Source organism: Chrysemys picta, chromosome 4 (assembly GCF_011386835.1).
Source record: "Chrysemys picta bellii isolate R12L10 chromosome 4, ASM1138683v2, whole genome shotgun sequence".
In the NCBI taxonomy this organism is placed as follows: Eukaryota; Metazoa; Chordata; order Testudines; family Emydidae; genus Chrysemys; species Chrysemys picta.
This window is the reverse complement of record NC_088794.1, coordinates 142311003-142328201: the sequence shown is the minus strand read 5'-3', so window position 1 is coordinate 142328201 and position 17199 is coordinate 142311003. Positions and strand designations below refer to the sequence as shown.

Here is a 17199-nt window from a genome sequence, read left to right as displayed (position 1 = left end):
AGTTGGCCACACTAGAAATATAAACCAGAGAACATGTTGCCACAGCAGAATTACAGCATATGCATGTGGAGATGGGATCATTTTATTGATTGATTTATTTATTCCTCCGACCCCCTTTAAAACACAGCAACTCCTCAAGAAGATTAAACAGTAAAAAAAAAAACCAAAACAAAAATTCCAAGATCAAATGGGATTGTGAAAGATCAAGAAGAATCTGTCGCAAACACTTAAATGAAGATGTTATGTAGCGTCTTATTTTTCAAATGTTAAAGCATATACTATAAATAGCGTGGCATAAATACACAAAACATGAAAGAAATGAAATGAAACTATACTCCTAACCTTAAATCACCCAGAGTTGGCAAGTAAAGCAAGATGGACATGATACAGCAAGGCAAATAAAATATCAAAGCAAGACGAGTAATCCCTGATGATGAGCAGCAAAAGCTGATCCAAACATCTGATTATAAGAGCGACTAGGTTCAGTGCATGAGCAAGAAAAAACTTTATCTGCACAGTGTACATTCTTTTCTATTCTCTTTTAAAAATTTGTACTATTATTCATTGATTCTATTATCTGTTGAGAGCATAAAAAGCAAGTTATTTGAATCACTAGAGCCCCACGCTTAAAATAAAGTCATAATGGAGTGTGGTTTATTATTTATGATAAGTACCAAAGAAAACAGAAAAGAGTAATCAAATGCAAAATGCTAAAAATAGTCCTTTCCTCCGTTTCAATGGTTTGATCTATCAATTTCCCCCCCTCTCTACACTTCATACAAATAGCAAATCTGGGTGCTTTTGAGGACATGCTGTATAGCACCTGAAATTCTTTCCTAACATGCTAAGTGTTGAGTATAACAATCCGTTGAATAGTTTTACAGGATCAGACTGAAAAACCCTGGACTTTATAAGGCTGCATCAGGCTTTTTATAGATATGGTTGTACAGTATGTCTGTCTCTACACTCCTACTGTGATATTTATTTTCATTCTGTGGTATTTAGTTGCATTCGGATTTTTTTTTAACACCTGTTCCCTTTTCTCACGAGAAGGGACTGGGAGAGATGTTGGGTATAGCACGAACACGACGCACAACTGCCTTTTTGTCTCCCCCTTTTCACAAAGCACATGAGGTTAGCAGCTTCTCGGCTGCAGCAACACGCCTCCTCTGAGCGGAACGGTTGCTCTGCGGAGTTAAAGCCCCGGCCGGGCCCTGTTTGGCGTGACAGTGCTTTGAGGAGGGAGGGGTGGGAAGGAGCTGGTGCCTGGCAGGAGGGCGTGGAGGCGACCATGGATGACCAGGGCTGCCCGCGGTGCAAGACCACCAAGTACCGGAACCCTTCCCTGAAGCTGATGGTGAATGTCTGCGGGCACACGCTGTAAGTGCTGCTGCACGCGGGCCCTGGGGAGGAGGGGGCCGTGTTGCCATGGGGAACATCGAGCGCAACTAGCCCCTGTCCTGGGAAACCTTCCCCCCGGGGGCCCTGGCGCGTGGGGCTCCCACCCCGGGGAGAGGCTTTTGTCCGGCTGCTGTTGTGCGGAGGGATTTTCGCACTCCGCCAAAAGCATTCGGGGGGTGGGTGTGAAGCAGCTTGCCCAAGCCGGGGGAGAGGAGCAGGCTCAGGGGTGAAGCTCCCACCTCCCACCCACGAGGAAGGAGGTGTGTGTGTGATGGGGGATTGCTGCTACAACTGCTGTGTGTGATATCACTGCACATAGTGCGGCCTGAAGTTCCCATTCCCAGGCAAAGGGGCTGTGAAGACTGTTACACACAAAGCAGCTAGGCATCTCGACCCTTGGAAAGCATTTGGTGGGCATGAGCCCAGGTATTTACTTCCAGTATGGTTGCAATAATTTGGTGGGAAGCAGCTGCATCTTGCGTGTGTTTGTCCCTTACTGTCCTGCAGGCTTTCCGATTGCAATAGCTTGTCTCCTGTTTAAATATGGGTGTGTTTTTACTTCTGGAGGATTCTCAGTTAAATCTAGTCTTTGAGGAGTGTTGCTGTGTGCAAAGGGACTTCAGTTTACCCTTGCACAGAAAGGCCTGAAAGCCAGCAATGAATCCTGCTCATTTGCTGTTAAGCACACAAATTGTTTTAAAGTCCAGGTGGTTTGGCAATAAGAAGCCATGTCATAGGTTAGCATTTGTGCTTGAAACTGGAAGCTCCTACCAGCTGTAAAATCCAACTGGATATGTAGCTGTTTTGTGGAGTTACTGTTCTTTTGCTCTTATGGGTTTTGACATCTCAGGAGTAATAGCACAACAGACTTGGCTGCTCTCTATGTATGCTATTGTGAAGCTATTTCTCAGCAAGAATGTTGGTTCATGTTATAGCACTCAGACGATGTAACCTTATTTTCAGTCACATCTTTTTATGAAAAGGAACTTTTTTGGGGGAGGAGGGGAACTTTCCATGCTTAGCAGGATATTTAATAACATCTCTTTGGTTGTTGTCTGAATTGGGAAAATAGGAAAAAGCACTTTCCACCAATTAAAACTTCCATCAGCTGCTTTTTTGATGTGCACCTGGGTAGTTTAAAAAACAAAAAAGTGGTGTTCTAAAAGTTGGGCATGTGTGCTGCCCTGAATGAGGAATACATGTGCTGATTTGTTGGAAGAACTTTGGGTTGGAAATGACAATATTATGAACAATTGAAATCATGCTCAGAACATGATTAACTCAATCATTCATTACCCCTTAATGTTTTTTCAGATGCACATATTTGAGGAATCATTCTTGCCAGTGACTGTTGTTGGTTTAGGAGATGGTTGGTTTGGTTGTGGGGATCTTTCATAATTTTCAGGCAAGTTTATAGCATGCATTTATAAAGAGGTTGACCTGCTACTTGAGTGAACACTGGTGAAAGCTTTTTACTGCGTTAACAACCCTCCTCTATTTTTCAACTCACCGCTTTTCTAATGGGTTATAAAACTTTAAAGCTAGAAGTCTAACAAACTCAAGTAATTATATAGCAGATGTACATGTGAACGGAGTATGTTAAAAGGGCAGGATTTGGATGGTTTAATGTTTTGTTTTTGTTTTAAGAAGCAGAACGGTGTCCATCTGAATATATCTGTTTCCTGGTTAAGTCTAACCAGGACCGGCCAGGCCCGGTTAGTACTTGACTGGCAAACTTTCAAGGGGAAAAGGGAGTCTGTGAAACATGCATCTGTGGTGCAGTGATTATTGCTTGTAAACTTCAGACACTGCATTTTTTTTTTTACTTTGTGCTTCTCCAGTAAAAACATAAACAAATGGAATGTTATAACTTTTATATTTAGTATCCTTTTTCTGTAATTTTAGCTACACATAGGATTTTTAATTACTATGCATACATAATTTATTATTTTCAGCAAAAGTGCCTCTGTTGTCTATGAGGTTGTGCACAAATGCAATATGGGCTTGATTCAGCAATGCTTATTGCTATTGAGGAGCACTTACTCAAGTGAGTAAATGCCATTAATAATGTGAAGTAAGGGTGTCAGAACTGTGTCCTGTATAATCAGTATGACAAATCTTTAGCTAAATGCACTTTTCCCCTAAATAATAGATTACATTATAACTATACATCACTGCACACTTCCAGTAAAGGTCAGAGTAAACAGGTGAGCTTTGCATTGTGTTTTAAAAGCTCAATCACTGCAGTGCAGGGAAGTGAAATACAGAATTGAAGAGCCTCTACTGAAAGCAACTCCTTAGCTAGATGAATCTAGGGACTGTTAGTGATACATTTTCAGCTGACCTCAGCTGCCGGGGCAGGGCATGGAAAGAGATGTGGTCTCCTGAGGTAGCTGAAACCAAACCACTGAAAGATCCCCTGTGTAACTGCTGTACAACAGTGTAAAAACTCCAACTGTAAAGGTTCTCGGATTTTGTTATGGTGAGTGGTTACGAAGCAGGGAGTCCCAGGTGTCCTCGTGAAGTTAGAGCTGCCAGAGGAGCATAGATTGCGGCTGCCCTTGTCACATTCACATTTGTGTCATGGGCCTCATTGTGACTATTCAAATGGAGAGGGTACAACACTACCTGGTTGGTTGTGGGCAGAACTGTGGACTAAGTCATTACTTCTCTAGCTCCTGTGATTGATGCTCCACTCACTGCTTTGACTATATGTATTTTCAGGAGCGCACTAGTTACAGGCACTGAAGAAATGGTGCAGCTGTTGGAAGAAAGAGTAGGTGCACTTATTACTTTCTCATGATGGTAATCCACCCAAAAAAACAGTGGAGAAGGTCACCGAGCCCTGTCTGCATTAGGATTTGGAAGGTGCTAACTAACGTGTTAATAGTTTAGTGTAGACAAGGCCTTTAACATATGTTAAATTTATGGCAACCACATCCTAATCTGGATGAGGCTAAAGAGATTAGCAACTTTACCAACTACTTACTCTTGTTCAAAACCACCTAGGGCAGTGAGGGATCTCTGTCTCTTTCAGAACAGGCCAGCACATTCCAGTTTGACACTGTGCCTTACTGCAGGGGTTCTCCACGTTTTTCTTTCTGAGATCCCCACAACAGGCTATACAAATTTCACGGCCCACCTGTGCCACAATAGCTGGTTTTCTGCATATAAAAGCCAGGGTCGGCGTTAGGGGGAGCAAGCAGGGCAACTGCCTGGGGCCCCATGCTACAGGGGCCTCCATGAAGCCACATTACTCAGGCTTCAGCCTCAGCCCCAGGTGACAGGGCTCAGGGACCTGGGCTTCAGCCCCATGCGGTGGGGGTTTGGCTTTCTGCCCTGGGCCCCAGCGAGTCCAATGCTGGCCCTGCTTGGAGGCCCCCCTGAAACCTGCTTGAGGCCCTCAAGGGGGCCACACACCCCTGGTTGAGAACTACTGCCCTACCGTAAAGCATACATGCAAGAGGGTAAAATTAAGGTCAGTGTGGGAATCTGATCTTTGAATTTATTGGCTTGCATTGTAACTGTAAACTCCGCACCTTGTTGTGGTATAAATGTGGCCTTTTCTCTCTCTGAATATCGAGTAGTTTAATATTGCATTTTTATGATCACTTCTGTGTTGTTAAGCTTGTTTCTGAGGGGTTGACATTTTAGTAGTTTCAAATTATATTTCATAACATTTTGTTGGAAGTTGGAAGCCCAGCTGACAGCCCTGACAATGATGAGACACCACTGACCCAATCATAGGGGGCTGAAGAGGGAAACAAAAGGGGTAATCAGTCACACAGTCTGTGTTAATATGCTGTTGTGATTCTGAATGAATGACATTCTGAGTTAAGGTTAGTCTAGTGCTCTTTAGCTTTCCTGCTCAAAATCATTACATTATGCGTGGTCCTTTATCAGGTTTATGTACCATAGTCATAATCAATTGCAGGATCAGGTATGGGCACATCCCTGTACATGGTTCCTTGGAAGTCAGTGGGTCTCTGTGGAGTTGTGCCTATGTGCAATTGGTTGCAGGATTGGGGCTTGTGTGTGACATATAGGCACACCGAGATAAGGGTGTAAGTTAGTCTTCTGTCACAACTTTCATTAGTGGATAAATATCAAACTTTAACTGGGGTATTTCCAGTAGAGACAGGGAAGTGTTAGTACCATTATACAAAGCACTTGTGAGACTTCATCTGGAAAACTGTGTGAAATTCTGGTCTCCTGTCTTTAAGAAAGATGAATTCAAGCTGGAATAGGTGCTGAGAAGGGCCACTAGGATGATCCGAGGAATGGAAAACCTACTTTATGAAAGGAGACTCTCAGAGTTTGGCTTGTTTAGCCTAAACAAAAGAAGGCTGAGGGGAGATATGATTGCTCTCTAAATACATTAGAAGGATAAATACCAGGGAGGGAGAGGAGTTATTTAAGTGAAGCATCAGCGTGCACACCAGAACAACTGGCATCAACCAGTTTAGGCTCAAAATTAGATGAAGGTTTCTAACCATCAGAGGAGTGAAGTTCTGGAACAGCCTTCCAAGGGGAGCAGTGGGGTCAAAAAAACTAAATGGCTTCAAGACAGCTTGATAAGTTTATGGAGGGATGGTATGATGGGACTGCCTACGAAGGTATGTGGCCTATTGGTGACTGCCAGTAGCAAAAATACTCAATTGCTGGATGGGGAGGGCTCTGAGTTACTACAGAGAATTCTTCCCCAGGAATCTGGCTGGTAAATCTTACTCACATGCTCACAGTCTACTTGATCACCATATTTGGGGTCAGAAAGGAATTTTCCCCCATGTCAGATTGGTAGAGGCCCTGGGTTTTTTTTTTGTTTTTGTTTTTGCCTTCCTCTGCAGCCTGGGGCACAGTTTAAACTAGTGTACTTGGTGGATTCTCTGTAACATGAAGTCTTTAAACCATACTTTGAGGACTTCAATAACTCAGCCAGAGGTTATAGACAATGTTCCCTCTAATTTTTTTTATATCGATGTGTGGAATAAATTTTGTCATGTGCTTCAGTATTGAGGTGATGCGTGGTGGGGGAGGGGCCAAGGGGTTTGCAGTGTGGGAGGGGCCTCAGGGTTTGGGCAGAGGGTTGGGGGGGGTGAGGCCTATGGCAGGGTTTGTGTGGGTTCTGGTATGGGGCCAGGGATGAGGGGCTTGGGGTGCAGGCTGCCCCAGAGCTGCGGTAGGGAGAGAGGACTCCCCCCCCCCCCCCCCCCCCCCACTGCAGCAGCCCGGGGCTGGGGGAGAGGTGCCTCTGCCCGCCTGCATGGCCCTTGATAGCCTGCTGTGTGGCTGCGCAGCTTAGAGGGAACTTAGGTTATGGATCTATTTCAGGAGTGGGTGAGGTTCTGTGGCCTGCAATGTGTAGGTCAGACTAGATGATCATGATGGCCCCTTCTGTCCGTAAAGTCTGAGTATGTTATGAGAACGTGTGTGGCTATATTAAAAAATTATTTCCCTTAGTTGTTGCTTGGCCAATATTATAGAATCTGTAACTAAGTAAGAAACAGTGTGTGGTTGTGGCGTTACAGTAAGGTTTTATTATCCTTTTCCACTATAAATCTTGTCATGAGGATGGGAGGATGATAAATGGGCAGTAAAAACTTGCTGCAAAATGAAAGTTGACATAGAAGTACTCAGTCCAAGAGTAAGGAATGCCTTTAAAAAATAAAAATAAAAAAGCAGAAAGGGTGGTCTTCTTCAGTAACAAATGTGCAAAAAAAAATTAAATGTTTGGCTAAAATGATGCTTTTGGGGGAAAAAAGTGTGTCTAATTGAAGGAAGGAATGGTCCATTAGAGTTTACAGGGCATTGGTTTCTAAGGTGCACTGATGGTTTTGCCTTTCTTTTAAAAATTGAGACTCAGGAATTGCATTAAAAAGCCTCTGTGCATGCATGACAATTTTTGATTGCTCCGATGGTTTCAAATGTGTTTTTGGAGTGTGCAGAGGCAGGGGGGTGTTTGCCAATGGAGTTTTAATCCACCTCGCTTCATTTGAGACGATGAATGATCTTTTGCTCTGCTTCCTTGGGTTTCATTGCTCACACTGAATTTTAGTGGGCAGGTTAAACATATCCTACTGATTTACTTACATAAAAAAAGGAAAGGTAATGCATCCACCAAAAACTTCATTAAAAGAATGTTAAGGTTGTTACCACAAATGGGATCAGGTAAAGAAAGTTACTGTTGGCTATAAAACATGCCATATGGCCTTCAACAATCAGACATAAAACTCTTGCATTTAAAAGGAGGAAAAAAAAAATGTTAATTGGAGCCACTGGTCCAGCCGCCCAGCCCCACTGCTATTTCATGTATTTCTCCTGTTCAGAGAGGGGAGGGGAGATGGCCTTTAAAACCAGAGCTTGCTTCCTTCCTGACGCTGTTGGACTGGCTGCTTCAGCCAACAGTGGGGCCCTTTGGACTCCTGGAGAGACAAGCCCACGTTTCTTCTGCAGCAGACCTGCTGCTCCAGCTACCTGTGATCCCATGACTCCTGGAGAGAAGGGGTGGGGAGGTCTGCAAGCCCACAAAAACTAGGCCAACTCCATGAAGTTCTGGATCTGCTACTTCTACCATTCCAGCCAGTATGAGTGACCATTCTGAGAGTAGGATGTAAATCCCAGAAGAGCACTCCACAAGTGGACAGACTCAAAGTTTGGGTTCTTAATGCTACCTGCTGCATAATTCAGTGTAGACGTTGGTAATTTTTTTTTTTCTACTTACTGGCTAGTAGACTTCGTATAAGGTAGCTAGTTTATGATAGAGCAAATTGACTTTCCAGTCTCCCCTGACATTTCTTGTTATGTGATTAGGATCCTTATTAGAAGCTTAAATTGTTTTTTCCTCTTTTCTTTTCCGAAGGGGATGTGGGTTAATTTTTCTCTTTATTTGTTAATACAGCTCCCAAATAGAGGTAACAGCATAACAAATTAGAACATTTTTCATGGCGTAATTTAAGCTCACTCAGGGAGACATCTACTCCTAGACTTCTCCTTTGGGGACTCTATAGTCTCCCCTGCACCCTTTTATATCTGCTTCTGGGAATTCCTGAGTGGGGTAACTCCATGCTTTCAGACTCCTCTGATTGCTGTTTTAATGGCCAAACAGACAAAGGGAGCAGAGGTTTAATTGTTAGGTTAGACACATTTAAGATGTTCCTTGGGAGCCAAATTCACCGCTGGCATAAGTGGGTGCAACTTTAGTGAAGCTGGGACTGTTTGTGCCAGCATTGAGCGTAGCCCGGAACCTTTTGGCTATAATTGTACCGTGTGACAGTATAATGTCTGATCCAGTGTTACATTGTTGAACTACTGCAGCAGAGAGCAAAGTATTGTAAGAATAAAATTAGAGACTGCAGAAAATTAACATCAAAGCTGAAAATCTTAAATTGGGTTTTAAGATGGTTGTAGCAAGTGGGAGTTACTTCTGGAGATTAAGGCCTCAATCCTGCAAATGCTGAAGTGTATGTTAACTTTATTCCCTTGAGCATTCCTGTTGAATTGAATGTGACTGTTCACTTCAGTCAGGTTACAGGTGCATAAGTGTACAAAGGATCAGGGCCTCAGTTTCCACTACAGATGCATCAGGTGGATAACATACCTGGTTCTGGCTCTTATGGGGTGGTTTGTAGGAGCAATATCTGGAAATAATTGAACAGGTTTCTTTTTTCCTATCTCTGAAACCTGGGAGAGAGTTCCTAGTAAAATGAGACCTAACCCTACATCTTCTACCTAGTCCAATGTAATATTTGTTTACTATCAACACACACACACCAACTTTAATGGAACTGCCAAATGCCTGTACACTGAATAACCATGTTACTTACAAACGTGGGCTTGCATCTGAAGAAGTGAGGTTCTTACCCACAAAAGCTTATGCTCCCAATACTTCTGTTAGTCTCAAAGGTGCCACTAGACCCTCTGTTGCTTTTTACAGATTCAGACTAACACGGCTACCCCTCTGATACTTTACATGTTATTTATGCATGCAACATTCAGCTTTCCTTGCCCCATCCCTCCCTGTGCTCGTTACTTCCACTACGTTATGTCCAAAATTAGGTTCCGATCTTGAAAATGCTTACTTCCATGAGTAGTGCTTACTCATGTGACTAGTCCCAGCTGACAAAAACAAATTTAATGGGAACTAGGGGTATGTAGGATTGGGCCTTTGGATAATAAACTGAGGCAGGGACTTTTTTATATGGTCTGTAAAGTGCCCGTCATACTTTTAGGGACCACGTTAATAACAACTGGGGACAAAATTATGTTCCCAGTTAAACACTAGTGTAAATCTGTATGAAGTCAACAGAATTCCTTGGAATGACTCCAGATTTACATTGGTGAAGCTGAGAAGAATTTGTCCCAGAGTGTGTTTAAGGTGATAGTAAATCCGTATGCTCCTATGTCTCTATACGTCTACTCAAATTCACCATAGGAAGTTTGGTTTGCTAAAATCGGCACTGGTTGGAAAAGAAATGCAGGCAGGCAGAAACTTATGTCCTGCCCAACTTTGACTTAACCTGGGAAGTGTATTTCTTCTTTAAAGGAAGATACAAAAGAACATTCTACAGTTAACACTCCCTGTGGGACCTGCTGCATCTTTCACTGGAATTTTAAGACTTGGAAACCTAGACAGACTTTCTCCTTTTGGCTTTTTGGATTTATTCAATTTTTTTGTGGGTTTAGATGATCTCTGAGCTCTATTCTCTCCCATTTAGTCATTTTTTAAATCTCTCGTGGAGGTGATTAAATTATTATTGAAATACCGTGTTTCTTTTCTTGTGCTATCTAGTTCTATAATGACACAGCATTTTTCTTGAGTATTATCTGAACAAATTTGTATAGGTTTGGCTCTGAGTCACAGCATAGTCTTAACATTTTTGATGAAGTATTTTTGTTGTTGTTGCTTTTAAACAGACAGTGCAAAATCTTGCCTCGATTCTGATTGTACTATTGAGCTTGTTTTCGGCATGTCTATTTTGTAATCCTTTTTGTTAGATTAGCAAGACTCTGTAAGTGATACTCTGTGTTGTGAATATTTTTGTGAAAGTTTTTAGGAAATCTTAATTGCAGTTCTGCTTGGAAAGGTGACTTTGGCAAAAGAAAAGTGATTATGAGCTTCTGTTTGTGTCCATGACTTCCAGATCAAATCTCAGTTTACAAGTAAAAGGATGTTTTGTTGTCTAAATGCCAGCCCTGAAAAACCCAGACCAGTTATTTATTCAGATGGCCTGAATCTTCAAATGTGACTTGTGAAATTTGGGTGCCATAGTCTTTTTGGGTGCCCAACTTGAAACATCTGAAAGAGGCCTGATTTTTTTTCAGAGGGTAGGTGCTTGGCACTTTCTGAAAACAGATTCCTTTTGAGACTGCTCAAGTTGGGCACCCAAAAATACTAGATGCTTCTGAAAACTTTGGCCAAGGTTCTCATATCACACCCACCAGTAGGCTAACATGACTTTCAGATTCAAGTAATAATTCTGTTGATGTACGAGCCAGAATAGTATCTAGCTCCGTTTCACAGAGCAGTATTGGTTTCAAAGTGCTCAGACAAGTGAAAAGTAGTAAAAATATGATTTTAGTTACTAAAGTATGTGATTGTATATGAATACAGCAGAAAGTGGGTCTAGAATAATCACTTTAAACTGTTAGCAAAGCTGGTACGACGGTGCCATTCTTACACAGTTGCTCTTCAGAATATTTTAATTCTGTCTTCCACTTGGTCTGCATGTTCTTGATATTTGGGGTGATGGTGGTTTATGTGGGTTTGCTTTTTTGGGAGTTATGGGGGCAATGTTTGAAGAAAATCAGTTCAACTCTTTTTGACAGCTAAAAGGAATACTCCATGCAGGTGTGTAGCTTACTTTCTGAAGGGATCCCCCCCCCCACCTTGAAATAATAAAAATAAACTACATTAATAGAATATCAGAGAAACAATGCTAAGTTACATGTGTATACTTCAGTTGGCAAGTCTTAATTCTGTCTTCAGTTTAATGATCTATATTAAATAATGGCTATGTATGCACTATACAAACACTCAATTTATAATAATGACCATGGCTGTTTAACCTTTTCAGTGAATTGTTCTGCTTAATTAAAGGTGCTTATGAATTTTTGCAAATTCATTGCAGGAGTTTACTTTGTCAGATATCTCTTCTCAGCTTTGACCTTTGGAGAGAATTTAGCAGTAATTCATGTAGTAAATGATAGTTTGATTTTATTTAATTGGATTAGTTCTGAACACCTTCTAGATGTATAATTCTTTTGATGCTCTGAGAACAATATTCTGTCTTAGTTGCTATTGCTGAAGTTTAAAGATATTATAAGCAGTGGCATTGGACCAGTTTGTATAGTGGGGGTACTGAAAGCCATTGAATGAAATTGTAAACCCTGTATATGATGGAAAGCCAGGGGGTGCTGCTGCACCCTAGGGCCCCTTGATTATAAGGTGTGTGTGTGTGAGTGAAAGTCAGCCATGCTTCAGGCCTTCATCTTGCAAATTGTTTTGCACAGTCTGCAGGGAAAACTTCCTGAAATGGGTCTATAGTGGTAGCTATTTATGAGTGAACCAGAAATAAATTGGGCTCCAAACCTGCAAACACTTAAGTTTACTCAGAATAGTAAAGTTATTGAAATAATGGGATTGCTCACAGTAGTAAAATTAAGGATGTGCATAAGAGGATTATGGCTTTGATTTGAACATGCTGACTTGTAGTACCACAGAAACAGGAAAGTAACTTTTCTGGGTATTGAGGAAAACGTTTTTGTTTTGGGTTCCCCCCCAGGGGAAGAAGGGGGAAAATGAAAAGCATTAAAATGTTCTGTTCTTTAACTGCTTTGTAAATGCCAAGCAGTTTGATACACCTAAAATGAATATAGTTATTGCCATCTCAGGCAGCATCGTCTGTTACAGTGGGACGTGTTAAGTAATTTTAATAAGACCCTCTTTTCAGTTCCTATAACTTTGCCAAATTAACCATTTGGACTGAAATTTTCCATGCTGGGTATCTGCCTCCAGGCTGGATTTTTTTTTTTTTTTTTTAAATTTTCAGCCAAAACAGTTCCGCTGTTTCCAATAATGAGGTTAAGGAAAAATGTTTTGCCATTTTAAAAAAATTCTCGAGGAAAAGGTTGCCAGAAGTTCCATGCTTTGGAGTGGGAACTTGAAATTTGGCAAAGGTGTGGCCTTTGTATCAAGGCTCTGAAAATGCACCCAAATTTGGCCAAGTTATAAGCCTTTGAATTTTTTTCTGAATTTGCACATGCTCAGTAGAGACTTTGAAGATTTTTAGCTGCTAAAAATCTTCAGAGTCTATCCTCATTTAACATGCTTCAGCTCCCCACAGTTCCTAGCACTGACCATACCACGCATGCACCATCCCTGCAGAGTGACTGAGCATGCTGCAAACCCAGGGCTAATCTGGATTTTCCCTGTAATGACTGCTCTGGGCTGGAATGAGGCTGGTCACTGGAACTAAGAGCAGGGAGTCTTTCTCTCCTGTGCTTTCAGTGACCCCATTGTTGGCACCCAGGCATCATGGATGAGGAACCCTCCTGACTTGACTGCAGAGAGAACCAGAGCTAGACTGAGAGGAAGGAAAGGAGTAGAATGGGACAAGTATCCTGGTGAGACTGGGACTGGAGACTGGGAAGGGCAGAGAAACTGTAACTAGGAGTTGGGGGTGCGTGAGACTGTCACTGGTTGGTCAAGGAGATTGGGAGCCAGTGAGGCAAATGCAAGGGAGTGGACTGGGACTGAGATCAGATGAGGAGCTGAGAGGAAATGGGGAGACTGGGATTGGCTGGATAAAGAAACTGGGAAGTGGTGGGGAGTCAGACTGGGACTAGGAGCCAAAGGTGGTGATGGTGAGACATATTGGATGAAGAATCAGGAGTGAGGGAACTGGAATTGGCTGGGCAAGGAGATTAGGACTGGGGTGAGGAAGGGAGGACTGTGATAGTAGCATCTTGGAGAGGAGGCAGAAAGGGCCAAGTTTACGGGTGGGAAATATCCAGAAAGGTCTGTGACCACTCGATACAAACTGCACACCTCCAGAGCCTGGAAAGGACCCCAGGATTCCTGAGTCTCATCATTCTTTTGCCGTTGGTAAATATCTGTGAAACCCACTTGCAAAGTGTACCTCCTCTCCCGCTAGTGCTGATCCATGCAGAGGATGATAACCTACTACGACTGTCAGCTGTCCCCTTAGCTCAAGTGGCAGAGGTCTGTGTGGTGGATCTAAAGGTTCCAATCCTGCTTGTGAGTTATGTGGGTTTCAATATGATACCACATGATAGAACTTCTGTTTTTTATTTGTTTTTTAAAAACCTAGCAAATCACACACAAATCTAAGTTGAAATAATGTTGTTAATGTTGCAAAGTCAAGCATTCAAATTAGGCAATGCCAGACTTAAGGTTCCCTGTGCAACCGTAATTCGGCTCCCTTCTGCATATGCATTATTATGATACAGTCTTCAATTACATGTCGTGTCCCCTCCCCCCACCCCAAGACCTGCTCTGGGAGTGCATCAGGGTTCTGTAGTGAAGGAGGTTATTGTCTGTAGAACCTCTTGCTTATTTGTTGCTGAACTTGTGGTGTAGGAAGCAAAAGATTACAGGAGAGAAAGGATGGCCTCATGGTTAAGGCACTTGAATGCTGCCATGGATAATTGGATTCTACCTCTTCTCTGCCCCAGAGCTCATATGTGATGCTGGGCAAGTCACATCAGCCATTTTTCACAAGTTGTCACTACTTGTATGTTCATCTTCTGCATTACTTGATTTGAGACCCTGGGTTCTGATTTGCAGAAGGGCTGAGCACTCTCAGCTGCAAGTGAACTCAATGGGAGCTGTGCTTTGAACATACAAAGTGTTATATAATGCAAAGTGCTTAGGAAAAAGCAGGTCCTAGATTTCTCAAATTGGTCACCTCAAATTAGTGGACATTAGTGGATCTCTCTGTGCCTCAGGTCCCCATCTGTAAAAATGGGAATAATACTCTTTCACCTTAGTGTTCTAGTGAAGATAAATTAATTAAAGTTTGTGAAGCACTCTGATACTGTAGTGGTGAGCACCATAGAAAAGTTCATCTGGCTATGTATTCAGAACAGGATTTGAATAGTGTGCAGTGAATAAGGCAAGGGACCACTAGGCATTGAACAATGATAGAAGGTTGTACAGGCAACCTTAAATCCGTCATCTGCTAAATTCTGAGTGTCTGACTTTGCAACATTAGTAACGTTATTTTAACATTTGTGTGTATAATTTACATAATAGGTTAAGTGATTACCTTTACCTTTTCTCATAATTATAGTGGAAAATAAAATAGATAATAAGTCTTGTATCATCAGACTTGTATTCTTTGTAACTTGTCTATTCATTTTTTTTAAAGCCGAAAGATTGAATACAAAGCCTGTTCTACTTCATAAATAAGTTCTATACCTAACAAAATAGTTAACACCCTTATTCAGTTTTATATTTGTCCTTTCCTTCTTGGTGCACTAAAAGTTTATTCCTTTTGAGTATTTGCCAGACAAATTTTTTCTTTTCCATTTTATTCTATTTTTTGTCTCCTTTGTCAGATATTCAATATTTTGTTGGCAGGTTTTATAGTTTCTGTGACAAAATGACTTTGAAGATCAGTTACAGCTCTCTAGCAATCCCCCGTCCTTTTGCATACTTGAAATTTCACACTGTAATCCATAATAAAAGGCAAATATTTGTTGAAAGGACTAGCTTTTAAATATAATTGATTACATTCACTCCTGCTGTAAATTTCATTAGCCCAATATTTTGTTCCTTTAAAATCCAGGCATTTTTATAAATGAAAAGTGAAAAAAGACGAATTGATTGGAGGGGAAAAAATCTACCCCCACTTTTTTAACTTCTCCTCCCCTCCAAAGTATGGAAGGAGTTATATCATTTAAAATGTAATGGCGCTTTTATCAATATGGTGCAGTGCCTCTGCATTCTCTGAAGTTTATTCATATTTAATGAGCCTCTGTTCTGATTTCAGGTAACAGGATCAACTGCCTATAGCCTTAAGTCTGATTTTATTTGCGAACAGTGTATCCCATTGTCATGTTGAAACTTTGAAATCCTTAAAACTGTCCAAATGTTAAGTCTTATTTCCTCCTTGTTGAGATGCATAACTCATCCAGAGCTTTTTACAGTGTTAGTCATCAAACAGCTGTTATTTTGCTATGGTAGATAATGGCAGTTAAAAATGTTGAGTCTCAGCACTTAGCTATTAGGAAAAATGATACCAATGGGGTTAAATCAGTGGCACTCTTGCTTGAGTGAGGACTGCAGAATTTGGCCCTATATTAATTGAATGTTAGCAAGTTGGCAACTAATTAATAAATGAAAATACCATGTATATTTATAATGACATAGTATTTTTTCAATAGCAAGTCTGTTTTTTTAAGGTAACAAATACTACAAACGTCTTGTGTTTGTGTGAGCGGCTGGGTTTTACTGTACAAAGTAAATAATTGCATATTAGACTTAATTACGGTAGATGTTGAAAAGTCTAGGCATAATTGTGAAATATCCTATTGGAAATAAACAAATATCATCTGTGTTGAGTTCTGTATATTGTTGATTAATATATTGTACCAGCATGCAAGTCTCAGCTGGAAACATGTAAGAAAAGGCAATAAGTTTTATTTTGCTTACTAGCCTTGGGCTTGTGAATGTAACCTTGTAGTAAACAAAACCAGTTATTTCTAAACTTTATTTTGGGTGTTATTAATCCATATAGGCTCACATTAGTGGTAATGATATTTTCAATTTTCATTGAACATGCAACACTTTGATCACATGGAAAGGTAAATTATTCTGCCTGTGTTATTTAGTTTAGATCCTCTTGTTTTTCATAATCCTAATATTTAACTTGTGTTTTGGGAGTTAATTGCAAAATGAGGCCTGTATAATATGATGCCTTTGAAGGTAGTACCATAAAATTTAATAACGAGACAAATTCTCTATCACACCTAATACACTCCATCTTCCAAATTTCCTCTAGTATTGTTACACAGATTGTATCTCTCTCTTTTCCTCCCCCTCCCCCCCCCCACCACTCATTGGTTGTGTGTACTTGTCTACTTTTCTCTATCTATAATTTCATTTTCAAACTACTTTGTTTAATAGATGAACTTGTACTAAGGAATTTGAGTTTGCATGGGATATGTTGCTTTGAATGTCATTTGAGAATTGTATTACACTGTGTATTCTCAACACTGTAGCTGCATACCTAAATGAACCGAACACTTGTATTCAAGGAATACTGTATGTGTTCTCACTATGTTTCATGTGAAAACTGAGTTAGGTTAAACATCCAAGGTATAACATGTCTGTCCCCCCTTAAGATTTTCTTGATCATTGTCGAGGTTTTAATATTATGTAATGGTTCCTTTTAATAAAATAAAAGCACTGATGTGGGATGCCAGGCTGACAGCTCTGGAGACAGAAGTCCTCTCCCCAGAATGTGCAGTGGCAGTACCAGCTTCCTTACCAGTGCCCTACTAATGTGCCTAATCTTGTTCTAAAGGGAGTGGGGTAGATTCTGTGCTGTGTTTCTAAGAGCTTCAGCACAGAACTTGCAGCTCAGGGGAAGTGGGGCCTATGGTGACTTTGCCCTCCCGGTTCTGGGCTGCTTTGGAGGATGGAGCGCCCCCTGGCATAATTGAGACAGTCTTGAGGGGCAGTCTAAGTTATGGCAACTTGTCCCTGGCTGCTTGTGGGTCACAGCACTACCCAGAATACCTGCAGCGCCATGATACCCCTATTTCATAGCTTGC

At 41.3% G+C, this 17199-nt stretch overlaps 1 protein-coding gene across 2 annotated transcripts in view; it reads left to right on the top strand.

The window, feature by feature from the left end:
- The first annotated feature begins 1052 nt into the window (after positions 1-1052).
- MNAT1 (MNAT1 component of CDK activating kinase) overlaps positions 1053-17199 on the top strand; it is a 191461-nt gene continuing 175314 nt past the window's right edge. Inside the window, exon 1 of one of the 2 annotated variants that reach the window (XM_065593796.1) lies at positions 1053-1380. In XM_065593796.1, coding sequence (XP_065449868.1) covers positions 1130-1380 — 251 coding nt within the window. In that variant the 5' untranslated portion in view covers positions 1053-1129. The remainder of the gene's footprint in view (positions 1381-17199) is intronic. The other variant, XM_065593797.1, reaches the window with a different exon arrangement.